The sequence below is a fragment of the Lepeophtheirus salmonis genome, chromosome 2 (genome assembly GCF_016086655.4).
Source record: "Lepeophtheirus salmonis chromosome 2, UVic_Lsal_1.4, whole genome shotgun sequence".
Classification (NCBI taxonomy): Eukaryota; Metazoa; Arthropoda; class Copepoda; order Siphonostomatoida; family Caligidae; genus Lepeophtheirus; species Lepeophtheirus salmonis.
Window position 1 is genome coordinate 28494834 of NC_052132.2, and position 27332 is coordinate 28522165.

General features: G+C 32.4%; 5 protein-coding genes across 8 annotated transcripts; 1 reads left to right on the forward strand and 4 right to left on the reverse strand.

The window, feature by feature from the left end:
- Positions 1–3976: 3976 nt before the first annotated feature.
- LOC121113721 (BOS complex subunit TMEM147-like) lies at positions 3977–5227 on the reverse strand. The gene is made up of 4 exons (XM_040707574.2): positions 5050–5227; positions 4767–4938; positions 4488–4709; positions 3977–4427 (listed from the first exon to the last, which is right to left on the reverse strand). Exons 1-4 carry the CDS (start codon positions 5124–5126, stop codon positions 4143–4145), a joined length of 756 nt encoding a protein of 251 aa, XP_040563508.1. The 5' UTR covers positions 5127–5227; the 3' UTR covers positions 3977–4142.
- Positions 5228–10662: 5435 nt separating this feature from the next.
- Positions 10663–13670, reverse strand: LOC121113720 (BOS complex subunit TMEM147). Its single transcript, XM_040707573.2, has 5 exons — positions 13546–13670; positions 11735–12991; positions 11452–11623; positions 11173–11394; positions 10663–11112 (listed from the first exon to the last, which is right to left on the reverse strand). The coding sequence occupies exons 2-5, from the start codon at positions 11809–11811 to the stop codon at positions 10864–10866; spliced, it is 720 nt and encodes a 239-aa protein (XP_040563507.1). The 5' UTR covers positions 11812–12991; positions 13546–13670; the 3' UTR covers positions 10663–10863.
- A 91-nt stretch (positions 13671–13761) lies between these two features.
- On the forward strand, positions 13762–14260 carry RpL28 (ribosomal protein L28). Its single transcript, XM_040707572.2, has one exon. It carries the CDS (start codon positions 13762–13764, stop codon positions 14185–14187), a length of 426 nt encoding a protein of 141 aa, XP_040563506.1. The 3' UTR covers positions 14188–14260.
- A 4036-nt stretch (positions 14261–18296) lies between these two features.
- Positions 18297–21103, reverse strand: LOC121113717 (uncharacterized). 3 transcript variants are annotated; one of them, XM_071886732.1, is made up of 5 exons: positions 20990–21103; positions 20532–20699; positions 20161–20468; positions 19668–20111; positions 18586–19615 (listed from the first exon to the last, which is right to left on the reverse strand). In XM_071886732.1, exons 2-5 carry the CDS (start codon positions 20681–20683, stop codon positions 19572–19574), a joined length of 948 nt encoding a protein of 315 aa, XP_071742833.1. In that variant the 5' UTR covers positions 20684–20699; positions 20990–21103; the 3' UTR covers positions 18586–19571. The 3 variants fall into 3 exon arrangements, with proteins under 3 accessions (XP_040563504.1, XP_040563503.1, XP_071742833.1); XM_040707570.2 differs by having other exon boundaries at positions 18297–20111; XM_040707569.2 differs by lacking the exon at positions 20990–21103 and having other exon boundaries at positions 18297–20111; positions 20532–20960.
- On the reverse strand, positions 21099–26814 carry LOC121113716 (uncharacterized). 2 transcript variants are annotated; one of them, XM_040707568.2, is made up of 8 exons: positions 26699–26814; positions 26167–26650; positions 24900–24971; positions 24730–24817; positions 24141–24242; positions 23857–24026; positions 23292–23648; positions 21099–22973 (listed from the first exon to the last, which is right to left on the reverse strand). In XM_040707568.2, the coding sequence occupies exons 2-8, from the start codon at positions 26404–26406 to the stop codon at positions 21300–21302; spliced, it is 2703 nt and encodes a 900-aa protein (XP_040563502.1). In that variant the 5' UTR covers positions 26407–26650; positions 26699–26814; the 3' UTR covers positions 21099–21299. The 2 variants fall into 2 exon arrangements, with proteins under 2 accessions (XP_040563502.1, XP_071742832.1); XM_071886731.1 differs by lacking the exons at positions 24900–24971; positions 26699–26814 and having other exon boundaries at positions 26167–26652.
- Positions 26815–27332: the final 518 nt, after the last annotated feature.

The window sequence follows — 27332 nt, forward strand, 5'->3', positions numbered from 1 at the left end:
ATGGTGTGTGTTTTGCCCTGCTTTGCGATGAGGTAGGCAACTTCGTATGATTCTATGAGGATTGGTTTGTCGATGGGTACAAAGCTGAGAACAGGCAGAGTAGTCTTTTAATCAAATTTGGCTCTCTTCACCTTGACTTCAGCAAGTGTTGTGTTCTTGTATCTACCATCTCCATGCAGCTTTAGGAAGTGTTCCTTCAGTTTTGCAGGTGCTAGACTAGAATTGCTCAACTTGGTAGTGCAAATCATGCATTGAGGACTCTGACTCCCATCACGTTCCTTTATACACGTGAATCCATATTGTGCGTATTCATCAAACCACTTTCTTTTTTTGCTGGGCATAGTTAATAAGAAGGGATTGAAAGATTATCCATTAAGACTGAAGTAAAGATTTTTTTACACAGCTATTTATACAAGTTGAAACATGTAATAATATTTCCATGAAAATCTTATTTATTTGAACTTTTGTTTTTTTCTAAGGACGCTCATGATGATCGAGATAATACCTTATTATTATATATTTTAAACATGAAGTACTTTTAATATTAATATTTGTTACAATATTCATAGGAACAAGTTCAAAAATGGTGCGCCTGACATTTTTAACGTAGTGTGACGACATTGTTTACTTTTTTTTATCCATACTTATTTTTTGTTTTATACAATACAGTAGAAAAATAACAAGAGGATATATGCACAAACTTTGAGACCCGTAAATCCATTTTAATTCAAAAAATATCATTTCGATATGAGGGAGGCTTTATCAAATTTTTCCTTGTTTAACAGCCATTCAAATAGTCTCTTCTGTAATTACAGTCTAGCTAGTCAGTGGACGCAGGAGCTTGCCAACCTCCCGAGAGTGTGTCACCAAACCCCTGGTGTTCGATCGAACCCAGGGTAAGAACCACTATCCTTGAGGAAATGTGGCAAAAGAAACTCTCATAGGATAAAGTTTTTGATCACATTTTGGATCATATTATTGAGCTATATCCACTATAAGTGACTGTACGAGTAACGTGATTGAAGAGAAAACACAGATTAGTAACTATTGCTTCTCTGAACCACTGATGATTAGATTTTGAAAAATAAGGAGTTGAATACTGGATAATTAAGAATTCATTAATTTCCTATATTTATACTTTTCTATGTTACAGCATATTTAATATCCAGTTGAGTCTAGGGAAAAAAAGTTCTTTTTATAGAAAGAAAGAGTGAAAAAAAGGAAAAATAATTAGGAGGAGAAAGTGGTGATGGTAGATTTTAGTAAACGTGCCCAAAGTCAAATCTGCTCTCTTGCGATGGATGATCCTTTTATAATTATCTTTCTTCAATTTTCTCTATATGGCTTCGGTTTTCTCTCTTGGAGAATATTTCTGAAGAGTCTCCGTATTTTCGTATCATTAAAAATGTAGGTCCTGATTGAATCTGAATTTACGAATAAAGAAAAAAACTGCCTGAATGGTCTCAAGGGAGGGGGGTCTTAGCTTCAAATAGTGCCCAAGGTGTTTGTCTAATATATGTTTTTTCGGGTTAACACTTGGGGATGCTCCATGGATTCATATTCATGGATGTGCAATTTATTTAAGATAATTATAAGTCTTTTTAGTGTATTTGAAGTATGATAGGATGAAAATGGATTGTATTTCTATTCATAATTAGTATATTTATTTCTGGGTAAAAATGTCTCATTATATTTTGTAAATATATAATTTATATTTGTTGCAAACAATTTGTTGAATCCATTCGTAATATTTAATATTAATAACTTTTATTAAAATTTTCTAATTAATATTTTCGTAATAGTTAATCGTTTTTTTATTTATTTTTTTAACTTGATATCACAAATATACGTTATAATACTTTAACTTATCAATTTATTAGTAATTTACTGCTACGCAGCTAAAGCGTTAGCTATTAGTTTTTGATCACTCATTCTATAACGTATCATATTAAAGGGAAGAAATTTAAGAGATCTTAATGTTAATAGATCTATAATATACAAATATGAAAGTTTTTTTTGATGAGTTTTACGATGTAAATCAAGTATTTCTGAATTGAAAATTTCGACTACTTTTTATATTAACTGTTTTAGTGTTACTTGAAATATAGAAGATTATCATTTCTAAAGCAAAATCAAGTGATATGATTTCCTCCAAAACCATAACTTTAATCAATGGTACCATATGTCTCGCTCCCGAATTTTACTCACAATCGCTCGATGACCATCTCTAATTATAGTACATAGGATGTACCAGTTTTAAATATTTTATGCTAAGAAAAACTTGCTAATCTTCGTGACATACACGTTTTATAATATATTATATAGATATGTACCTATTAATTTATAAATAGTTGATGTAATGTCGAATGTAGGAGAAGGAAGTTCGGTTAATGCAATTAAATAACTTCAAAAATATTATATTAAGACACAGATCTAATACATTAATTTCTATACTACTAGATCCAATACATCCACTGAGATTTGTTGTTAGTCTTAGTCACCATCTCTGGTACTACCTGACCGCACAGATGATATCTATTCAGGGAAACAGTATGGGGGGGGCAGTAGCAAAACAAGGAATTTTTGAAAAAATGATTGATTTGGAAGAAATAAATTATTATAAGGAATTATGCGGAACATTTTATTTTAAAAAAAAAGTCATTTTATCAAATTATACTGTGGAGCAAAAAATACCATTGAAAAATTATAAATAATTTAATTATATTAAAAAAAATAACTTGTTAATCTTCTATGTGATAAATGATAATGGACTGATAGTAAAGGAAAGGGAGGATCTGGCAAGAGCTATCGATGATATCAAGATAACCTGTCGGTACTAGAATGCCTAAGTTTCCTCTCATGTCCTGGTCTGTTCAAAGACCTACTGTAGAAGCTTTTATCACAAATTACTCGGGGTTTATAAGTTATATTTAATCTTCTTAAAAGGAGATAGACTTAATGTACCCTCAATGTACTGGCCATTTATTTTGGAATACAAAAGTTAAAAATTTTCACCCAGAATCTCCACTCTCTGAATTACAGCGTAGAGAAAGTTGGTCACAATTTTTATTGATCAAGTTCAAGACGGGACAAGGAGACAGTATGAGGGATCTTTCCAAAAATTCCCTTGATCATTTTTCTTATATTATATAAAATATCAATAGGTATTTGATTCAAGAAAAATATTTTATAAACAAAACTTTAATATATTTGGTCGATTATACAATGGCGTACGGACCACAGGGTTAAGATACCGCATATTAAAAGTATCTCCTATTATCCGCCCCCCCCCCCGAAAAAAGAAAATATTCCCCTCATCCAATATGAAAAATCTTGCTATCTTCAAAAGCTTCACCACGTTAGGATATAAACTTTTTGTAGTTATGTACATAATATGTATTATCCAATATGCTACCATTAATAGAATATGGGACATCTCACATTGTATTCCTTACATCACAAATTGCATAACAAAATAATGTGAGACCATGTTTGATACATATAGTAAAGAAATATTTTTAAAACTTCATTTAATGAAATACAACTCGACCCTAAAAAAAATGTTTTAATAGGTTCTGACAATTTGTAGGATATAGCTAGATTTGTAAAATAAATTCTGTAACTGATGGCTTATTTAGGGAACAGTTAAGTAGGACTATTTGGAGAAAAATGTCTAACCCTCCTAATGTCTTTAGTTTAATCAAGTATCATAATTAATTATGTAAGACTACCATAATTTTTGTATACATATTTGGGTCTGAGATGTTATTAACGAGAGAGATTTATAATTATAATAATTACTTAACCTAGAGACATAAGTTAAGTACCTAATTTATATTTTATTAGCTAACTTAAAAGCAAACAGGCAACAAATAAAACCACTAACTGTTTTTAATTTTTGCTAATGATATGCATTCTTAAAAATCTTCCAGACTAAACAAATTGCAGATAATTTACAAGAAAAAAAATATATATATATACTTCTGATATTTATTTTTTAAAAGACTATCAAAATGAATATAAATCTCTCGATTCCACTTAATAAAAAACAACTTGAGTTTTTAATTTAAACATAATGATACATATTATGTAGGAATAATGATTCCAATAAAAAACGACTTCCATAGCATAGTTATGAATTTTTAAGAAACAAACAATAAATTAAAGATGAGTAAGCTCAATATAAGTCCATTAGCAGTTATTCCAACGTAGAGTTGAAGAGTAATAAGACCTATACAAAGTGTTACAATGGCTTTATAAGCCAATGCAGTCCATATACCCAAACCAAAAGAATGAACAAATGTATCTAGAATTAGGGTTTTGTAAGAACTTATAACTAGAAGGCCAATGATGACAGGAATAACAGATTTAGGAATATCACGTCTCATCCATAGCCAAATGAGGCATGAAAGGGTAATGAAGTGAACCTAAGGAGTACACAGATTTTAAAATGATAAACTTATTCCGTAATAGGTAGGCATAATTACAAGGCTAATGTTGGCATCAAAACTTTTAAGAATATATTTCCAATCGAATTCAATCCCTCGTGCTCCGACCCACAGGAAAATAACTCGTGTTAAGAATAATTCAGCAAATGCCCAACCCACCCCAGCAATCATAATTTTGACTTGTCCTTTTCCAGCGATCCTTTGTAAGGCTAAATATATTCCAACTAGGTCGACAAGGTCCACTGTCAAACGAAGAAACTCCTATGAACGAGATGAGATAGATATAGTAAGTAAACAAATATGGTGAAGGGTCTGTACCGTGAAAAAGTCAAATTTCTCCTCTTTATGGAGATCTTCTTCTAAATAGCCCTCATCTTCATCCAATTCAGAAGTAGGGAAAAATGTAGCTAAAAATAACATTTTGCAGAGCTGAGTTAATGTGTATATTAGACAAGCTTGGATGCATTTTCGAAGGGCTCCATACTCGGATCTAAAAAATGGCATCAAGTATATAATTAAATGGGTTAGAAGTTACGTTAATTATAATTTATTAATTATTTGTATATGTTAAGCCCTAATAGAAATTGAAAGAGGAACTTACAGTCCAGAGTATTTATAAGTGAAATAATAGGGCACACAGGCCAATGCCAAACAATTTCCGAAATGGTAAAAAGTCATCTTTTATAGTAAACTAATTAATCTATGACTATAGACTCAATTTGATGCTGGAATCCTGACAACGACAGCAGTGGTGCGTACATACAGACAGTATAGTAGTGAGTATAAAATGAAATAGGGATGAATTTTAAAGAGTTCGAACCAATTTTACAAAATCCTGTTGTATTTCTACTTTTCTTCTCTCACATTTCATAACAACAACAATAATAGCAGGACTTCTGGACATTTACTATTTTCCACTTTCGAAACTTCGACACACAAAGTTCCTTTAATTTATTAGAACGATTTTTTTTAAATATATAATTTTTGATAAAATATACAAAATGATAAAGACAATACAAAGGAGTAATTACACTATTAATGAGTAAATACTTTTTTGTGGCATAATAAGCAAAGGTCGACTTTTTATTTAAATAATTTCATTTTCATATTTTATTGGGTCAAGAAAGCTGTAATTAAAGGGTTCCATCAATGAGTTATTTTACTATAAAGTATAGCATAAGAACTCATTGGTTCTGTCCTTGATAAGCAGTAGAGCTTGGAAAAAGTCCCTATATTCCAAGTCCAAGTAGTAGTCTTTGATCTCGAAGCTTTTCATTATTTATCAAAAGTCATTAAATCCACTTAGAATTCTCAGATTTCTTTAAATCTCATTTCAAGTCAATACTTATTTATTTGTTAATTTGAGCCAGAATATTTTTCTTGAATTCAGTATAAGTTTGTTATAATAAGGTAAAAGTAATCTCCACAATCAAATCTCAATTTTTAATTAGCAACGTTAATATTTTTAACTTGATATGACTCTCTATGAATTATAAAGGTACTTTTACGAGGAATTTACATCTAGTTAAAAAATGGGTCCAAGTCCAGTAAAGTCTCAATTCTTCGAAATATGTGTGTTAGTCCAAGTCTCCAATCTGGTAAGTAGTGAATATGTCATTAGTTATTTGATGTATGAAGTATGACCCTGTATGTCAGAGGTGGAGATATAATCACTAAATTATATTTCTCTTATTAGTCTTCAGTCTTTGACACCAAATCAAAGTTTAGTCTTAAGATCTTTGGTATCCCAAATCTAATCATAAAAGCCTATTTTTATTCATAGTAAAACACAGTGCGTAACAATGATGTGTGGTGCATCAGATTTCATCAGTGCTCCAAAACCAGAGTGTTGTCCCAGCATGGCTGCAGCTCCATCTGAACAAACTGCAGAAACCATATTCCATGAAAGATTGTTGCCTCTGAAGAAGTTATCTACGAGTTTCTTCACATCGACTGCCTTGGTTGTTGTTGTAAGATACCTACAAATAGAAAATCTTCCTTTATCACGTCTTCTTTCATATAGCACACAAATACGACAAGCTGCTTAGATTAGAAATGTCAGTAGTCTTATCGAGTTGGAGGCTGAATTTTAGAGGGCTTGAAATAAGATCTGCAACTACTTGAGCCAAGATGGCATTGCTCATGTCGTTTATTCTGCTGCTGATAGTGTCATTTGAAAGAGGAATTTGAGAGAAATTATCTTCAGCCGATTTTCACGAATGGTGTGTGGTTTGCCCTGCTTTGCGATGAGGTAGGCAACTTCGTATGATTCTATGAGGATTGGTTTGTCGATGGGTACAAAGCTGAGAACAGGCAGAGTAGTCTTTTAATCAAATTTGGCTCTCCTCACCTTGACTTCAGCAAGTGTTGTGTTCTTGTATCTACCATCTCCATGCAGCTTTAGGAAGTGTTCCTTCAGTTTTGCAGGTGCTAGACTAGAATTGCTCAACTTGGTAGTGCAAATCATGCATTGAGGACTCTGACTCCCATCACGTTCCTTTATACACGTGAATCCATATTGTGCGTATTCATCAAACCACTTTCTTTTTTTGCTGGGCATAGTTAATAAGAAGGGATTGAAAGATTATCTATTAAGACTGAAGTAAAGATTTTTTTACACAGCTATTTATACCAGTTGAAACTTGTAATAATATTTCCATGAAAATCTTATTTATTTGAACTTTTGTTTTTTTCTAAGGACGCTCATGATGATCGACATAATACCTTATTATTATATATTTTAAACATGAAGTACTTTTAATATTAATATTTGTTACAATATTCATAGGAACAAGTTCAAAAATGGTGCACCTGACATTTTTAACGTAGTGTGACGACATTGTTTACTTTTTTTTATCCATACTTATTTTTTGTTTTATACAATACAGTAGAAAAATAACAAGAGGATATATGCACAAACTTTGAGACCCGTAAATCCATTTTTAATTCAAAAAAATATCATTTCGATATGAGGGAGGTTTTATCAAATTTTTTCTTGTTTAACAGCCATTCAAATAGTATCTTCTGTAATTACAGTCTAGCTTGTCAGTGGATGCAGGAGCTTGCCAACCTCCCGAGAGTGTGTCACCAAACCCCTGGTGTTCGATCGAACCCAGGGTAAGAACCACTATCCTTGAGGAAATGTGGCAAAAGAAATTCTCATAGGATAAAGTTTTTGATCACATTTTGGATCATATTATTGAGCTATATCCACTATAAGTGACTGTACGAGTAACGTGATTGAAGAGAAAACACAGATTAGTAACTATTGCTTCTCTGAACCACTGATGATTAGATTTTGAAAAATAAGGAGTTGAATACTGGATAATTAAGAATTCATTAATTTCCTATATTTATACTTTTCTATGTTACAGCATATTTAATATCCAGTTGAGTCTAGGGAAAAAAAGTTATTTTTATAGAAAGAAAGAGTGAAAAAAAAGGAAGAATAATTAGGAGGAGAAAGTGGTGATGGTAGATTTTAGTAAATGTGCCCAAAGTCAAATCTGCTCTCTTGCGATGGATGATCATTTTATAATTATCTTTCTTCAATTTTCTCTATATGGCTTCGGTTTTCTCTCTTGGAGAATATTTCTGAAGAGTCTCCGTATTTTCGTATCCTTAAAAATGTAGGTCCTGATTGAATCTGAATTTACGAATAACGAAAACAACTGCCTGAATGGTCTCAAGGGAGGGGGGTCTTAGTTTCAAATAGTGCCCAAGGTGTTTGTCTAATATATGTTTTTTCGGGTTAACACTTGGGGATGCTCCATGGATTCAAACATGTAGATGTTCAATTTATTTAAGATAATTATAAGTCTTTTTAGTGTATTTGAAGTATGATAGGATGAAAATGGATTGTATTTCTATTCATAATTAGTATATTTATTTCTGGGTAAAAATGTCTCATTATATTTTGTATATATATAATTTATATTTGTCGCAAACAATTTGTTGAATCCATTCCTAATATTTAATATTAATAACTTTTATTAAAATTTTCTAATTAATATTTTCGTAATAGTTAATCGTTTTTTTATTTATTTTTTTAACTTGATATCACAAATATACGTTATAATACTTTAACTTATCAATTTATTAGTAATTTACTGCTACGCGGCTAACGCGTTAGCTATTAGTTTTTGATCACTCATTCTATAACGTATCATATTAAAGGGAAGAAATTTAAGAGATCTTAATGTTAATAGATCTATAATATACAAATATGAAAGTTTTTTTTGATGAGTTTTACGATGTAAATCAAGTATTTCTGAATTGAAAATTTCGACTACTTTTTATATTAACTGTTTTAGTGTTACTTGAAATATAGAAGATTATCATTTCTAAAGCAAAATCAAGTGATACGATTTCCTCCAAAACCATAACTTTAATCAATGGTACCATATGTCTCGCTCCCGAATTTTACTCACAATCGCTCGATGACCATCTCTAATTATAGTACATAGGATGTACCAGTTTTAAATATTTTATGCTAAGAAAAACTTGCTAATCTTCGTGACATACACGTTTTATAATATATTATATAGATATGTACCTATTAATTTATAAATAGTTGATGTAATGTCGAATGTAGGAAAAGGAAGTTCGGTTAATGCAATTAAATAACTTCAAAAATATTATATTAAGACACAGATCTAATACATTAATTTCTATACTACTAGATCCAATACATCCACTGAGATTTGTTGTTAGTCTTAGTCACCATCTCTGGTACTACCTGACCGCACAGATGATATCTATTCAGGGGAAACAGTATGGGGGGGGGGCAGTAGCAAAACAAGGAATTTTTGAAAAAATGATTGATTTGGAAGAAATAAATTATTATAAGGAATTATGGGGAACATTTTATTTTTTAAGGATTTATTTTAAAAAAAAAGTCATTTTATCAAATTATACTGTGGAGCAAAAAATACCATTGAAAAATTATAAATAATTTAATTATATTAAAAAAAATGACTTGTTAATCTTCTATGTGATAAATGATAATGGACTGATAGTAAAGGAAAGGGAGGATCTGGCAAGAGCTATCGATGATATCAAGATAACCTGTCGGTACTAGAATGCCTAAGTTTCCTCTCATGTCCTGGTCTGTTCAAAGACCTACTGTAGAAGCTTTTATCACAAATTACTCGGGGTTTATAAGTTATATTTAATCTTCTTAAAAGGAGATAGACTTAATGTACCCTCAATGTACTGGCCATTTATTTTGGAATACAAAAAGTTAAAAATTTTCACCCAGAATCTCCACTCTCTGAATTACAGCGTAGAGAAAGTTGGTCACAATTTTTATTGATCAAGTTCAAGAGGGGACAAGGAGACAGTATGAGGGATCTTTTCAAAAATTCCCTTGATCATTTTTCTTATGTTATATAAAATATCAATAGGTATTTGATTCAAGAAAAATATTTTATAAACAAAACTTTAATATATTTGGTCGATCATACAATGGCGTACGGACCACAGGGTTAAGATCCCACATATTAAAAGTATCTCCTATTATCCGCCCCCCGAAAAAGAAAATATTCCCCTCATCCAATATGAAAAATCTTGCTATCTTCAAAAGCTTCACCACGTTAGGATATAAACTTTTTGTAGTTATGTACATAATATGTATTATCCAATATGCTACTATTAATAGAATATGGGACATCTCAACATTGTATTCCTTACATCACAAATTGCATAACAAGATAATGTGAGACCATGTTTGAGACATATAGTAAAGAAATATTTTTAAAACTTCATTTAATGAAATACAACTCGACACTAAAGAAAAAAAGTTTTAATAGGTTCTGACAATTTGTAGGATATGGCTAGATTTGTAAAATAAATTCTGTAACTGATGGCTTATTTAGGGAACAGTAAAGTAGAACTATTTGAAGAAAAATGTCTAACCCTCCTAATGTCTTTAGTTTAATCAAGTATCATAATTAATTATGTAAGACTACCATAATTTTTGTATACATATTTGGGTCTGAGATGTTATTAACGAGAGAGATTTATAGTTATAATAATTACTTAACCTAGAGACATAAGTTAAGTACCTAATTTATATTTTACTAGCTAACTTAAAAGCAAACAAGCAACAAATAAAACCACTAACTGTTTTTAATTTTTGCTAATGATATGCATTCTTAAAAATCTTCCAGACTAAACAAATTGCAGATAATTTACAAGAAAAAAAATATATATATATACTTCTGATATTTATTTTTTAAAAGACTATCAAAATGAATATAAATATCTCGATTCCACTTAATAAAAAACAACTTGAGTTTTTAATTTAAACATAATGATACATATTATGTAGGAATAATGATTCCAATAAAAAACGACTTCCATAGCATAGTTATGAATTTTTAAGAAACAAACAATAAATTAAAGATGAGTAAGCTCAATATAAGTCATTAGCAGTTATTCCAACGTAGAGTTGAAGAGTAATAAGACCTATACAAAGTGTTACAATGGCTTTATAAGCCAATGCAGTCCATATACCCAAACCAAAAGAATGAACAAATGTATCTAGAATTAGGGTTTTGTAAGAACTCATAACTAGAAGGCCAATGATGACAGGAATAACAGATTTAGGAATATCACGTCTCATCCATAGCCAAATGAGGCATGAAAGGGTAATGAAGTGAACCTAAGGAGTACACAGATTTTAAAATGATAAACTTATTCCGTAATAGGTAGGCATAATTACAAGGCTAATGTTGGCATCAAAACTTTTAAGAATATATTTCCAATCGAATTCAATCCCTCGTGCTCCGACCCACAGGAAAATAACTCGTGTTAAGAATAATTCAGCAAATGCCCAACCCACCCCAGCAATCATAATTTTGACTTGTCCTTTTCCAGCGATCCTTTGTAAGGCTAAATATATTCCAACTAGGTCGACAAGGTCCACTGTCAAACGAAGAAACTCCTATGAACGAGATGAGATAGATATAGTAAGTAAACAAATATGGTGAAGGGTCTGTACCGTGAAAAAGTCAAATTTCTCCTCTTTATGGAGATCTTCTTCTAAATATCCCTCATCTTCATCCAATTCAGAAGTAGGGAAAAATGTAGCTAAAAATAACATTTTGCAGAGCTGAGTTAATGTGTATATTAGACAAGCTTGGATGCATTTTCGAAGGGCTCCATACTCGGATCTAAAAAATGGCATCAAGTATATAATTAAATGGGTTAGAAGTTACGTTAATTATAATTTATTAATTATTCGTATATGTTAAGCCCTAATAGATATTGAAAGAGGAACTTACAGTCCAGAGTATTTATAAGTGAAATGATAGGGCACACAGGCCAATGCCAAACAATTTCCGAAATGGTAAAAAGTCATCTTTTATAGTAAACTAATTAATCTATGACTATAGACTCAATTTGATGCTGGAATCCTGACAACGACAGCAGTGGTGCGTACATACAGACAGTATTGTAGTGAGTATAAAATGAAATAGGGATGAATTTTAAAGAGTTCGAACCAATTTTACAAAATCCTGTTGTATTTCTACTTTTCTTCTCTCACATTTCATAACAACAACAATAATAGCAGGACTTCTGGACATTTACTATTTTCCACTTTCGAAACTTCGACACACAAAGTTCCTTTAATTTATTAGAACGATTTTTTTTAAATATATAATTTTTGATAAAATATATAAAATGATAAAGACAATACAAAGGAGTAATTACACTATTAATGAGTAAATACTTTTTTGTGGCATAATAAGCAAAGGTCGACTTTTTATTTAAATAATTTCATTTTCATATTTTATTGGGTCAAGAAAGCTGTAATTAAAGGGTTCCATCAATGAGTTATTTTACTATAAAGTATAGCATAAGAACTCATTGGTTCTGTCCTTGATAAGCAGTAGAGCTTGGAAAAAGTCCCTATATTCCAAGTCCAAGTAGTAGTCTTTGATCTCGAAGCTTTTCATTATTTATCAAAAGTCATTAAATCCACTTAGAATTCTTAGATTTCTTTAAATCTCATTTCAAGTCAATACTTATTTATTTGTTAATTTGAGCCAGAATATTTTTCTTGAATTCAGTATTAGTTTGTTATAATAAGGTAAAAGTAATCTCCACAATCAAATCTCGATTTTTAATTAGCAACGTTAATATTTTTAACTTGATATGACTCTCTATGAATTATAAAGGTACTTTTACGAGGAATTTACATCTAGTTAAAAAATGGGTTCAAGTCCAGTAAAGTCTCAATTCTTCGAAATATGTGTGTTAGTCCAAGTCTCCAATCTGGTAAGTAGTGAATATGTCATTAGTTATTTGATGTATGAAGTATGACCCTGTATGTCAGAGGTGGAGATATAATCACTAAATTATATTTCTCTTATTAGTCTTCAGTCTTTGACACCAAATCAAAGTTTAGTCTTAAGATCTTTGGTATCCCAAATCTAATCATAAAAGCCTATTTTTATTCATAGTAATATGAAAAAAATATTTCACAATTATGTTAGTTCCTGACGTAACTTTGAGTATGGATGTTCTTCTTTCAGAACCTAGAATGTGAAAATGAAGGGATAAATTGCTTGATAATAGAAGGAGACGCGCCATCTTGGGGTCTCAAAATTGATATTTTTACTACATAAAATAAGTAAATTTCCAATAAATCTTGATTATACTCAATCAAATGTGTAAATGAATAAAAAAAGACTTACACCTGCATTGAATACTACTTGATGCCAATTATAAACACTGATATTTGAATATAATCAAATTGTAGTAAATATCTTATTTTTTCCATTGTAATAATTTCCCTTTTATCTACAATATAGAAATAAGATATAATATAAGGTATAACGATATAATAACATATATTCAGGGACATATATATATATAATAAAATTAAGGGATTGAGAAGTACATTTTTGATAGACAGTAAGGTTTAAGTCCTTCTAACTGTTGGTGCCATTTTGATGTCCAATAGTTTTCATTGTTATACAACTTGGTTGTTTATGACCTCAAATGGTCGACATGAACAATTCAGCCGTCACTCTCTACATTTATTATAATTAAAGAAGTTGAAGCAGCAAATAAATAATTGATAAATTACTTTTCCTTAGTCATATAGTATTCTTAAAAGGTTGGGAGTTTAAATATTTGGTTAGTCTTGTATGCGGTTTCCCTTCTACATCAGCTTACATTGATATTCCTCTTTCTCCTTCCTTTCCAACTTCCTTTGCCCACGCGGACGGTTCCTAGTTTCTTTAATGTAAGTATTTATACTGAATTTATTTATTGAAATAACCTTATTATCCTCTCAATTAGCATGTCCAACGACGTTATTTGGTCCGTAATCCGCGGCAACTCTGCCTTCCTCCTCAAGAAGCGCAACTGCCCAAAGCCATTCTCTACGGAACCCCTTAATTTGGCCAACAAGCACTCCAAGCGCTACTCCGGCCTTGCCAACTCCAAGGCTATTGGTATTGCCCCCGCCAAGACCAATGGTTTTGTCTTTTCTATGAAGAAGACTTCTTCCAAGAATAGACCTGCTAAGAGCATTTCCACCACGACCATGGTGGCAGGGCCCAGAAGGTCCCTCCACAAGATTAAGAAGGTCTGTTTCGTCAACCGCTACAGAAAGGATCTTGCCAAACTCGCCATGAGAAGAGCTTCAGCTATCATCCGCTCTCAGAAGCCCATCGCATCCCGCAAAGGAGCCAAGAAGGCCGGCACCTCAAAGAAAGCGGAATAGTTCATGTTTTTTTTTTCTTTTTTGCCCCTTCGTTTATACTATGATAAATACACTTCTTTAGGGTATTACTCTATCTCTTTGGAATATCATTTATTTTGATGTGTAATTTACATTAGATGAGGTCTAATATAATTATTTATCAGGGCCAGTCCTGTGAAGGTGGGATAGGTCTCTATCTAAGATTTATATTTCTGTGTTGACTAGTTTAAAATGACATTTTTATTGTTTAATTCTTGAATCTTAATGATATTTTCTATATTTAAGTTCAGTATTAGTAGACGATTAATCCAACATTTACAGTTTTTGAAAACTCTGAATTCTTTATCATCCAAACTCTCATCATATTGTGGTGTGGTCCTCAAAATATGCGGGTTTTTTTTTGTCTTAGGAAAGTTTTGTTTTAAGATATGTAGTGAAATCATTTTGGTGGATTATGATCCTTAGTTTTTCAACAATAGTTTAATATTAATAGGATATGAGTGTGTGTTTATAAGGGGGGTTGTCCATACTACATACGTATCTGGTATTATTCTTATATTTAAACTGTAAGGTTGATATGAGAATGAACCTGGGATTACCAAAGTTGCATATCAGTTTTATTGTATTTAAACTATGTATTCTGTCTTCAATACATTTCTAACTTTTCATAGATCAAAATACTGAACTAGTTGACCTAACTGTACTGAAAAATCCAGGAAATGGTAGTCAAAAGTGGACAATAAAAAAAATTATCCAATTGAAAGGGCTTTAGTACTAAAATAGACAACGAAACAGAATAGAAACGTGAACTATTATGTGTCTGGATATGCGGGTTCGTGGGGTTGTTATCAAATCCCTCAATAGTTGTAGATCTAGAGGACATTTATTAATTAATGATTATTATGTAGACTTTTATACAATTCAAAAAGTACTTGAAACTCACAACTTTTCAGATAATCTGTAAATAAACAACTTAGTGATAATAGAGATTCTTTTCAATGTAGCTCTTGAATTAAAAATATTTTTTAAGATGACAGCATAACTGGGGAGTTGGAAGTGTTTTTATACTTGAGGAAGGGGGAAAAATACAAGATCCCCTGCGCTTTTATTATTAGGTGCTGGACTCCTGTCCTTCCTACGCCACTGCATCATCGACCAAATATAACAAAAAATGCATATATATTTCTTGATTTATACGAAAAAATATTTTCTAAAATATCAAAAATAAATATAAGGAAATTTTTGGAGAGATCCCTTTTATTCTGCTTCAAGTGTTGGGCACACTGGATCAGATCCTATTTCCCCTCCTGTTCTTTGACTTGATCAATAAAATTTGTGGTCAGATTTACACCCTTTTCTCAGTTGTCATTCAAAGAGGGGATATTCTAGGTATGTGAACATTGAAGGTACGTTCTTTTAACATAAGCAGATTAATTGAACGACTTAGCTCAATAGACAGGGAGAAATGATTCTCTTGAACTTAATGTTCGCACCCGGTTGTTTCTAGAGAAAGAAATATACTTCATGAATATGTATATATACTTCAAACAAGATTCCTAAGTCTGATGGAGTAAATGTAACGAGCTATTTCCTTAACTTTATTTTTTTTTCTCGATCTATTCTAAAATGAATATATTATCCAGATTTGCTTTCTTCAGATAATAAATATCAAGGAAGGCTATATAATATATAGCTACTCTTGGTAATACATTAGCTCATCCAGGGAGCATGATGGTCTGCCCTAGGGAGATGAAACTAAAACATATCAACAACTTCCACCAAGATAGACTACAGTTAGCCCAAGAAGTTCCTTGTAATCAACTCGAATAAATGCGGGTTGTGTGTGTACACAACTAAGTATATATATATATATATTTAAATTTTTTTTCCAAGGAGTTCCGCTCTTTTTCCAATCTTCTGATTCACTCCACTTTTAAATTTTTTGTGGAACTAAAAATGATTCTTTTTTTTTTAAATTTTTTAAAATTTGTTTTCCCATCAAATTTCCCGATAACTTTTTCTTGATCAAGACAACTATTACTGTGGATAGGCGGGGGGCGGGTTGTACAGTCCCTTTGCGGACGCCCTTGTTATTTCCTAAAAACATATCACTCAAACCTGGTCGAACGCCCACCTGTTTCTAGCGTGTCACCGCACTAAGCGACTAATTCCCGTTTTCAAATTTAGAATTGTTATAAAATAGGAAATCTGATTTAAGAGGTCACCTGCACTAAGCATTCGATTTTTCAATTTCCTTTGCCAGATCATTTTATGCAGGTTAGATTATTTTTGGTTTCTGGGGGCTCTGCTGGTGAGGGCCCTAAGTCAATAAGTAACACTTTTTAATAGTGACGTCATAGATAATAACTTTTACTAGTAAAAGCTATAAATCGTCATGGACGTCTGGAGCACCAGGAAAACAGACTAGAAAACGCACAATCCAAGAGCTGGCTTAGAAGAAGTTCAAGAATATGTTGTTTTTTTTTAAATGACCATATATTAATACGGATACTCTGAGTAAAAATCTATAAATGTCCTATTCATAATAGGACAATTCATAAGAATTCAAGACTAAATAAGCTACAATATATCACCAATATAATTTACAATAATTATTTCAAAAAAAGATGCACAAACCAGAAAAATTAATGTTCATAACTTAAACATTATCAGATTGAAGTTTGGCAACCTTTCTAGATTTGAGCTTGTTTTCAGATGATCTATTTCTACCTTCCTATCGGATGTTGTTATTGAGTTGAGAAACCCAATTTCGCCCATCTCGTTCAAGAGGATTTAAGAAATCTTGCCCATTTATGACCTTGACTTATGACCACAGTATCAACTATTGCTTCGATTGTAGTTTCTGAGCTCCTTCTGGACCCTTTATGGTGGATTTCTTTTATATGAGTCAAGTTTGGGTGTAATGATGATTTAACTCCTAGACGGTTCAGGGGAATGCTGGAGTATTCTTGCCTTTGGAAGCAGTTATAAATATTTTTTAAATTGTGCACAAGATCGAAGATGAAATAGAGTTTTCTAGTGATGTTGTATGGGTGAGTAACTGAAGTCTGGAGCTCCCCAACACAAAGAAAATGAGTGAAAAACTTCCTGTTGACTGGGTGGCTAGCAACTAATACGACCACAACGATAAATTCAATTTGAAAGAGGGTTTTCATAATTAGAGAATATTTGTTGTAGAGGAATTCAGTCTTTAAAATGGCAACTGGTATAAGTGCTACCACATCGGTGTAGTTTCCTCCACGGATTTAATCATAAATGTCAGGACCTTTTTAGTTGTTTGGTTGTTATCGCAGCCCAAGAGCTTACCTCTAACCAATTTGACTCTTTCTGTGGAGTAGACCTCATCGATTATAAGATTGCCATTACGCTCTCTGTTGTTAAGGTGTTTGATTTTTGTTCCCAGGTATGTAACTATAGATGACTGTAGTCCAGTCTCTACAGTAGACCTATTTCTAAGATACTTGGGACATGGAACTGTAAGGCAATTCGACTTAAAAGATTTGATCATATAGGACTGTACTAACATATTGCCACAAAAAACAAACGGAGAGAAGACAAGGTGAAAATCTCATTCTGTTGGGGTTCTTGATGAGAAACGTCTCAACTAAATATTAAACTTATTGCAACCTAACATATTTAAATGCATCATACAATACATCACCATGATAATTGTTAACATGATAATCTGGATCGTTCAAAGCACACCAACGGTCATTACTATACTCATAATTCCCCATAGTCTCATTGAATTCGTGAATTTAATAAAGGAAACATGCGTGCAGGCATCCCCTGGTATAGGTGTTCTTGGTCATCTTGTAGGAAAATATATTCAATTAAAAAAAAACTTTTTTGGAAAAAAGTCACATTAGTCTAGGGAAAAACAGTTCTTGGTATAGAAAGAGAGAGAGAGAAAAGGAAGAATTAGAAAGAGAAAGTGGTGATGGTAGATTCTAGTAAACGTGCCCACCTCGTCAAGACAACATAAATGTATATGAATTAAAATATAATAGCAATATTTTCCCTGCACTAATACTTTTTTAAAGTTAGAAGGTTCTCCTCTATATAGCAGTTATTCATTTTCTCCTTTCAAAAATCATAAAACAGGCAGCTGATATTAACACAAATAATTATTAGTATTTTATTAAATAAAATAAAATATATATAACACTATAAATAACATCCCAAGACTATTTACATTTTGATAATTTACAATAAAGGGAGTCATTTGGATCCTTCGGCTAAGAAATTTCGAATTATGTTGACAACATATAGAGGTGCAACACCGGGTATTTGGTGGTTCGAAAATATATTCAGTATCATGCTGAATATTTCATGATCATTGTAACCCTTTATAATATCAAGTGATAGACTTTCATAGCTTAAAATAAGGGAAATACATTTGGAAATTCTAGTACTATATTCCAGTTTTTTCTTTAGACCTTTGGACATAAAAGGCATGAAAGATCGTCTTATAGAGTCCTCGAGGGGTTTAAATGATTTAAAATATATCTGGATTCCTTGCTCAGAGCAATAATATTTACTTATGAACTTGAAAAAATCCTCACGTATTTTTGGAGTTAATATTGGGGTAGGCCCTATACAATAAAGGGTATACATGTGTTCCAAGAACATTGAGAATCCAAAAGGTGGATTAGAGAGTTTGCTGAATGATGCTTTAATTTTATCACCCAAGTATTCTTTAAATCGATACTTTAGAATACGAGAACTTTTGATTTCACTAGACAATTTAAAATAAGTATCATGAAGATCTTCATTAGTCAAATTAGAAGAAGCTAAGATCTCGGTAGAAGCTTTATGCACTTTCTTTAATTTAGAACTTAGATTATTATAATTGAAATTCAATTTTGGGGTTTCCTTGGGCTTGACTAGAATACCACAAAAATTATGAAAATATTCCAATGTAACATCAATAATTTGATTATATACTTCAACGTCTTTGCTAAATGAATTCATTCTTTCGAGTACAATAGACCATATCTTCATTTCCAAATCACGAGCCCCCTGGTCAGAATATGTTTTTAACATCATTTTAAAATCCAATTCTCCATCAAGAAGAATTCTACAAAAGTCAAAGACAATTCTATCCCGTGTCACTTTCTTCTTCTTCTTATGGAAGGTTTGAAACAAAGATAATTTATTAGAAATATATAATGCAAGTGGCAAACATGACTCCATCCTTTCCTCAATTGTTTCAAGAGTTGCCGCTCTTTTTAAAACACTTGATCCTATTGGTTTAATAACGAATGAGTAAAAGTTGGAATAGGTGGGAACTTCACCACTGAGGAATTTAGTTGTCATTTTTTCGAGAAGCATTGCCTTATGTTGACATGAATAGAGAAGACAAGTATTTTCTTTTCTACCCATTAGTTTTGAGTAAATTTTGGAGAAAAGAGGAACAAGTATATCACTATACAAGATAGGATTAGTAACTTGCAAGTGACTATACAGATCACCAATACCTTTCACCCTTTTTTCAAATCTTCGAAATAAATCGTATTTCTTTAATGCCTTCAGTAAATATGGAGTTGCTTCATCCGATAATGATAAAATTAGAACTCCATCAAAGTAATTAATATCATGTCTTTTTTCAATAAATCCTAAGAAATTTATTAGCACTTCCTTCTGCGATAGCATAAGGTGCATATTGAAATCCCGTGGATTTTTATAATAAGATCTTCCCTCTATCACTTCATAGAAATTTGAATGAGTAAGCATATTATGATCCTTGGGTTTAATGAAACCCTGCATACTTGTCCCATTCGATATATAAGCTCCAATTTGACACATTTCCGTCCTTAATTTACTCTTTAGATCAAAAAAGTCGATGTCTATGAAAATAAGACGATAATTTCCAAAAGGTAGCTCATCTTTCAATGACATAACTTCTTTTGGGATCCTTTTACCTAATTTAAGTACAATCATAATTAATCATTTTTTGAATTGAAAACCTACCTGTAATAGGATGCCTTTCTGATAAAAAAGATGCCCTCAAATCCTCAACATTATTACTTTGTAAGGTTTCGTATTTTTTTGAATTTATTAATTCATCAGGAAGCAGCAATCTCGACGCATCCTCCTCAAATTCTAGGTCGGAAGTAGAACAGTTTGTAGAGAAAGGATTGAAGTCCTTAGAATTACACGGTATTGGCCGATTCAATCTACAACTAAATCCAAAAGTATTTTCCCAATTCGGAGTGAACGGAATTTCTGTTTCATCCCCTATTTGATTATCATCAGGATTCATATCATATTCATATGGTCTGATAAATCAAAAATAGTACGAAGTAATTGAATGAAAAAAGTTATATTTGATACTAGAATACCGTATTGAACACTCTTCCATAAAAATAGGTGGTTTAGACACAGAGAAGCATGAACGAAAGCTAGTAACTTTTTTAGTACGATTTATATCTTCGTCCATTTGGATATCAAAACTTCCAAAATCCAGACTGGCATTACTTTCTATTTGATTCATAGCTAAAATGAACTATCTATGAACAGAAATTATATTCATTAATAATATAATCATTTTTTTAATTCGAATAAAGTTCAACATGGCTACTAGCTGAAAAAATATGAAAAAGGAGGGAGTAATAATTGGCTGGACTTTTCAAATAGCTGAACTGTGTGTTACTAAACCCCATAATACATTTATTTCAATTACTAGTCAATCATATTGAATAAAAATGATTCATGGATATTTCTCATAATTCATACTTTAGGTAAAGCGAAGCTGATTGGAAAAACGAATTAGTGATAGAAAACAACGTACTAAATGTACCTTAAAATTTTAAGTGATAGAAAGTAACACTCTTTAAGTCTCTTGATCAAATTCTGAAATAAAAAATGCACTTAGAGAGATAAAGCAGTATTGATGATACGCTGACGAATTGACAAATTATATATATTAAATATAATATATAAACAACTAAAGAATGATACAATGAAGTTAATTGTAAATATTGAAAAAAAAAAAAAAATCATCATAGCGAAAACAATGCCACAAGACTGTGGAACTCAACTTACAAGTATCAAATGCAAACATACATTCATACGCACAAACAAAAAAAAAAAAAAAAAATCGATAAAAGTTATTTTCCGAATCCAGCAAGATCTGCAGGATCTATGCCTAACATAGCTAATTCATTTGGATCCATATCTTCTTCGCCAGGTGGTAGATCAAACTTGGATGATGAAATTTTTGGAGCTTCAGCAAAACTATTTGTAGTATAATCGTTTGCATCTGTACCTGGACAATGCTTTTCAATCATGATCTCCATTTCAGTTTTTTCACGAACTGGTGGAGGTGTGGGTATTTTGGGTGGTCTTGTATCATTCAAGGCATCAGGGTCCTTATCAGTTGCTGCGGGTAATGGTGGAAGAGGAATTTCCATTTCCGGAGGAACAAACTCTTCTGACCGTGCCCTCATGTGAGCTTGAGCAGCCGCCAACATTGCATGCATATCCATAGCCTGTGGTGTCGGATTCTTCGGTGGATTCTTTTTCGGGGGTGGTAGTGGCGGTGGAACAGGATGCTCTTCAGGGCCTAGCAAACCAAATGGTGTTGGTACATTCGACAATACTCCAGGAGGAGGAATGTTCGAATTCGTATTTGGAGGGCCGAAGCGAGACTCTCCAGGTTTTTTACCACCCTTTTGAAGCCAAGGCATCTTTCCCACAATAGGTTGGGTCTTTTTGCTTTGTTGTGCAGGTTCTGGCGTACCTTTTTTGATACCTTGTCCCCATTGGATAGCCACTTGAGGTCTTGGTGGCATAGACGTCTGATCAGGAATGTCCGCTTCCTTTAAGGGTTCCAATTCCTCCAAAGACGTAGCTTCAGATACAGCAGCCCATTGTTTCTTCTGTTGCTCAGTTTCTTTTTCTTTTGTCAACATTTTTTCTTTTAAACTCATTAAAGAAGGATCTTTATCTGTTGTTGGCTTATCTGCCCATTCATCCAAATTAATTCTATCATTTCTGTCTTTATAATTTTTAAATTCCTTGGGTTTTGACTTTTCTCGATAATCTTTACTCCTTGACCTTGAATCCCTACTAGAAGACCGTCTTTCCTTACTGCGACTTCTCGAATATCTTCTATCTCTACTTCGAGACCTCTTGTTATTGCGCCTTCTACTACTATCATCACGATATCTATTTCTTCGATCTGGGGAATAATCACGACGTCTATGATAAGAATAATCCTTGGATCTAGATCGTCTTTCGCGCTCTTTTGAAGGCGAGCGTTCTTTGGACTTCCTACGCACTTCATCCCCATTTTTCTTATGCTCACTCCGCGATATTTCTTCTTTTTCATTCATTTTAGCCCTCACACTCCGGGAAGTATCTTCATGGTATGCCTCTTCATCACGTTTAATATCCTTCGAATATTTTTCTATTTCAGCAACGATCTCTTTCTTTTTTCGCTTAGGTTCAACGACTTCAATTACATGACTTGTCTTAACATCCCATTTCTTCGCAACTTCTTTTGTAACATATTCTTCTTTGTGTTCCCTAATCAGAGAGTCTTTGGAATTGAATTCTTCCAATTGTTTCTTCAATAATTGATTTTCAGATTCAAGGGCATTAATACGGTGCGATAACTCGTTGTTGTCTTGCTTTGCTTTCATATAAGCTTCAGACATTTTCCCTAATAAGTCCATAAAAGTTTCATCGCCTTTTCTAGATGATTTTAAAGACTTAAGCTCTGATACCATGCGAAATATTGAATCATCTAAAGGAATGTCTTCCTTCACTTTATTTTTAATCTAAAATAAACATAGAAAAGAAACAATTTAGTAGAGCCATTTAAAATATATAAATTGAATTTGTGGATTTCGTAGATACAAACATAGCATAAGTAATTTACTTAATTTAAATACTTACGTCATCGTATCAGTAATAATTTTTAATATTTATTAAAGCACAAGGTAATTAATGTTTTAACTTGTCAAAATACTATCTCCATAATATTTTGAGTTCTATTATAAAGCTAGTGCAATGAACAATGTTTTCAAAAAAAATAAATATATATATACATATATTTATCTTCGAAGAAACAATTGAATTTTAAATGAACCACCTACCTTTTTGCGTTCATGATCAGAATCTGAGTCATCCGAGCTGGACGAGCTCCTATACTTTTTCTTCTTTTTCTTGTGTTTCTTTTTTGGCTCTCTTTCGGAATCATCTTCCTCGTCGTATTCATCTGAAACAGATTTACCACGATGACGTTTCTTTTTTTTCTTTTTTAACTTTTCAGAGGAACGTTCTCTGCTAGAGCTTTTATTACGAGATTTACTCCTACGAACTGAAGTTTCCCTTCGTTTAGAATTATTTCTTTTGTTGTTAATATGCCTTTCTTCATTATTATACTGATCTAATCCAACATTGATTTTATCCAAAACTTCTTTCATATGGCTAAGTCGATTTTTGACCTCTTTCTGTAAATACAATTTGATATGTTATGATGAATTAAAATAAAATAACTCATGTAGATGGAAAATGCAAATTTTCTTTTCATGAATGGAATGAAGTTCTATTCATCACACAAAAATGAAGTATGCAAAGTAATAAGAAATGTAGCAAAAACATCAATATCTCTGCACTTGTTATCTTTTATGAATATGTAGATAAAAACTATTCACAAACCTGAAGACGAGCATTGTCTTTCATAATTTTATCTTCGTGTTTTGCACCTCCATCCTTTAGTGCTTCCCTCTGCTCTTTTAGTTTGATCAATTGAGCTTCAAGTTTTTCCTGTGCTTTTTCATACTGTTCCTTCTGAGCTTTGAGCTTACTCCTTTGCTCCACAGATATACCTAAATTAAAGACACATATTTAATAGCATAAAGGAATTATACATTTAATGCGGATATATTCATATGCACATTTCATTTGTCATAAAAAATAATGAAAGTAAAAATATAACTCACGTCTGGCCTTTTCGTCTTCGGATTCAGAAGAGGAGGACGAAGAAGAAGAATCATCCCTAGTAGACTTTCGTTTCGATTCTTTTGAACTGCTATTGTTATTTCCTAGCAAAAGGTTTAATTAAATAAGAAAAAAATATTAATTATTAAGGTGTTCCTAAAGTGGAATAATTATGAGAATCAATTACATGTAAGCCGTTGGGTGTGACTGATGTATTTTGTAGACGTATGAACCTAACTTCAAAAGCGAATAAGATTTAAAATGGATCATCTCTGCCCGTAAATTTCAACATGGCCTCTCTTAATATATACTTTCAGTTTTAATAGGACTATTTATTATGAAAAATGAATGAAGTTTGTGGTGTTACTATGTTTGGTTTAGCAACTCACCAATAAAATAACAGGCGCATATCATACATAATAATATTTTGACAAAAACTTATTTAACAGAGAGAGAGAGAACGTAATAAAAGGGTGAGGAAGAAATTATGACGAAAGTCTTCCAAGCGATACATACCTAACGCAATAATTACAGCGTTAATTTATATATATATAAAATGAAAAAATGATGTGTACACACTAAATTTCTCACCTGTAACAAAGGAACTTTCATCCTTCTTTTCGTGGGCGGCGGCAGCAGCCTCCGGGTAGTGGGAATTGCTGTAAGAGTTGGAGTTAGTCTAGAAGCAAATAAGAAAAAATAATACATTAATAAAAGATCTTGTCTTGAGGAGGGGGAGGAGGAAAAGGATGGCAAATTACCATTGAAGGATATCCTTGATGTGGATAGGGATAACCCACAACTTGGTTGTTGAAACCATAATTCGAATTGGTCTACAAGAAAAAAAAAAAAAAAAATAGATAAGGAACTGTTCTTGAAATACTAGGGGGTATGTTTGACAACTTATATATTATTGGAGTAGGAGGATCTCGGCTCTTTCGAGTTATTCGGACAAATATCCCTTTGGAGGATCTTAAAAGCAGGGATGGGCAAGGTACATTGTTACTTTCAGCTAAGTCCTATACTGATACTTGGTTTAAAAAGTAGCACTTATGAATACTTAAATAGTTATAAGTACTTTCGACAGCAAATTATGGAAGATACTTCACTTATTCCGTTTAATAATGTTATAGAAATAATAAATATTTTGATACATTTTAATATGTACTTGTAAATAGCGTTGTAACAGTCCTTAGTTATTCGGTCCAGTCCAGTCAAAGGGACTTAAGAAAGTCGTATCATTCGTACTGTTATTACTAGAATTGATTAAAAAAGAAGGAATAAAGTTGAGTGACATCATCAAGGAGCGAACTTGATAAGTTTTAAGGACTGATCTGGACGGGACTGTAGGGTTCGAGTCCTAAATAAGGAATGACACAACACTCATTGTAAGAAATAAATGTTGTTATATCGAGTGTATTACTCTTGAACGTATTATCTAGTTTCGACTGTTAGGAAATCTACAAACTGATATGTTGAAAGATTATCTTCAACCCGACTATTTAACACTAGTGAGTTCTCAACTTCAAATGATTAGATCTGTCCTCTCCATTTCGAAAGATACCTTGTCTTTTTTGCAAGGATTTCTTCAACTAACTCCTAGTAATTTACTTCTTATAAAAGTAGACTATCTCGTCAAATGGGATTGAGACATAAGAATAAGCAAATCTATTTTTCATAGTACTTGTACTGCAATAAATTACATATATCCCTAAAAACCAAAGAGCCTAATAATTGTACTTGATATTTCAATCAAGTACTTTACGTAAGTAGATATCCCTGGATGGAAGGTCTCATTGAGGTGAGGAGGTCTTTTTATCAAGTATGAGGGGAAGGGATTCCTTGTGATTTGGAACTCAAGGAGATCCTATCTCATTATGTGAGGCACTACGAGTCAATTTAGGGGATGCATCTACTTTAAAATGTTATTGTTATTCCAAAGTTGCGAGGATTGGGTTGGAAAGAGAGAATTCAGAGTAGCCAATAGGAGGTGATGAGGGCAACGCATCTAGATTAAGGAGTACTTACACGAGCATCATTTGGAGTAGGCGCTGTCGGAGGCGGTGGCGGCGGAGGTGCGGCGTCGTTCACTTTATGAATGAATGCCTCGGCTCTCTGAGCCCAATTGTCAGAGCAAGCTTGAGGCTTCGAGGAACGGGATTTCGGAGAATTGCTGCTAGACATGGATGCTTGATGATCACGCATATCATCGGATCGCTTCCGCTTACGTGGATCTCTTTCATCCATGTATTTCCCGGACTCTTCCATCACGGGATTCAGTACCTCACTAATCTAGGAGTTGCAGCGGCGAGTTGTGTAGTTGTGGTGTTTGCCGAACAAACTAGCAACTCCTTTACATTGATAAAGCTTTAAAAGTAAGTAGTGAAATGAAGACCACGTGATCACTATTTGTACAAAGTAGTCGTCGTAGCGACACTTTTTTTCGTCCGCTAGGAGTGTTGAATATTACTCCATAACTAACCATACAACCTACATGAACTTACCCTTTTGACTAAATAAAAAAAGGTAAATTCTACAGAGGAAAGAAAAAGTTGCTTACAGTCTAAGGGAAAATGTTTGAGGGACGTCATCTTTAGTATCATAAAAAGCGACATCTTGTGTAAGAAAAAAGGTAACTCCGCGACCTAGTATCTCCTTAAGCTAACAGGCGCGTTGGACTACTTTGTTACAAAGGGTTAGATTACACAGAGACGCAGACACATACAGAGACAGGAGAAAGAAAGTTAAATATCTAGCCTATGACGGCCCATGATCTCACTCTTACCAATTGACTCTTCTCAAACTTTAATATTAACTCCACGTCAATCATTTCTTCTTATTCATTTTGTACTATAAAAATATTTAATAAAAATATGACAAACATGTTTTTTTGTCCTTTTATACTTGTGTAAATATTATCTATGCTTTTAAGCACATGGTTGAGATATGTTACATATTGATTTTGAATATCTTAATGTAGTTGTTATGCATAGTAAGTTATGACGTATTATAAATCCTTGAAAGAACTATTTCCTGAAATTGGTATTGGACTCAAATTTATCTAGGTATAATTATTAAAGACGTACGTAATAATTAATCAGTCATTATTGATATTTTAAAATACAATAATATAGAACAAGACAATCTTAATTTGTAAAAATTTGTTGAAGAAGGGCTAAATATGATCTATAAAG

Bases quoted from the DNA above. Each gene is read 5' to 3' on its own strand.
- LOC121113721 (XM_040707574.2), bottom strand. From the start codon at position 5,126: ATGACTTTTTACCATTTCGGAAATTGTTTGGCATTGGCCTGTGTGCCC. The intron at 4,939-5,049 runs GTAAGTTCCTCT...GCCATTTTTTAG, and splicing joins ACTTATAAATACTCTGGACT to ATCCGAGTATGGAGCCCTTC. The intron at 4,428-4,487 runs GTAATTATGCCT...TGTACTCCTTAG, and splicing joins TTGATGCCAACATTAGCCTT to GTTCACTTCATTACCCTTTC.
- LOC121113720 (XM_040707573.2), bottom strand. From the start codon at position 11,811: ATGACTTTTTACCATTTCGGAAATTGTTTGGCATTGGCCTGTGTGCCC. The intron at 11,395-11,451 runs GTACAGACCCTT...TCTCGTTCATAG, and splicing joins AGAAATTTGACTTTTTCACG to GAGTTTCTTCGTTTGACAGT. The intron at 11,113-11,172 runs GTAATTATGCCT...TGTACTCCTTAG, and splicing joins TTGATGCCAACATTAGCCTT to GTTCACTTCATTACCCTTTC.
- RpL28 (XM_040707572.2), top strand. From the start codon at position 13,762: ATGTCCAACGACGTTATTTGGTCCGTAATCCGCGGCAACTCTGCCTTC.
- LOC121113717 (XM_040707570.2), bottom strand. From the start codon at position 20,683: ATGAATCAAATAGAAAGTAATGCCAGTCTGGATTTTGGAAGTTTTGAT. The intron at 20,469-20,531 runs GTATTCTAGTAT...TTGATTTATCAG, and splicing joins ATGGAAGAGTGTTCAATACG to ACCATATGAATATGATATGA. The intron at 20,112-20,160 runs GTAGGTTTTCAA...TACTTAAATTAG, and splicing joins AGAAAGGCATCCTATTACAG to GTAAAAGGATCCCAAAAGAA.
- LOC121113716 (XM_040707568.2), bottom strand. From the start codon at position 26,406: ATGGAAGAGTCCGGGAAATACATGGATGAAAGAGATCCACGTAAGCGG. The intron at 24,972-26,166 runs GTAAGTACTCCT...TTTTTCTTGTAG, and splicing joins CTACTCCAAATGATGCTCGT to ACCAATTCGAATTATGGTTT. The intron at 24,027-24,140 runs GTGAGTTATATT...TCTTTAATTTAG, and splicing joins CGAAGACGAAAAGGCCAGAC to GTATATCTGTGGAGCAAAGG.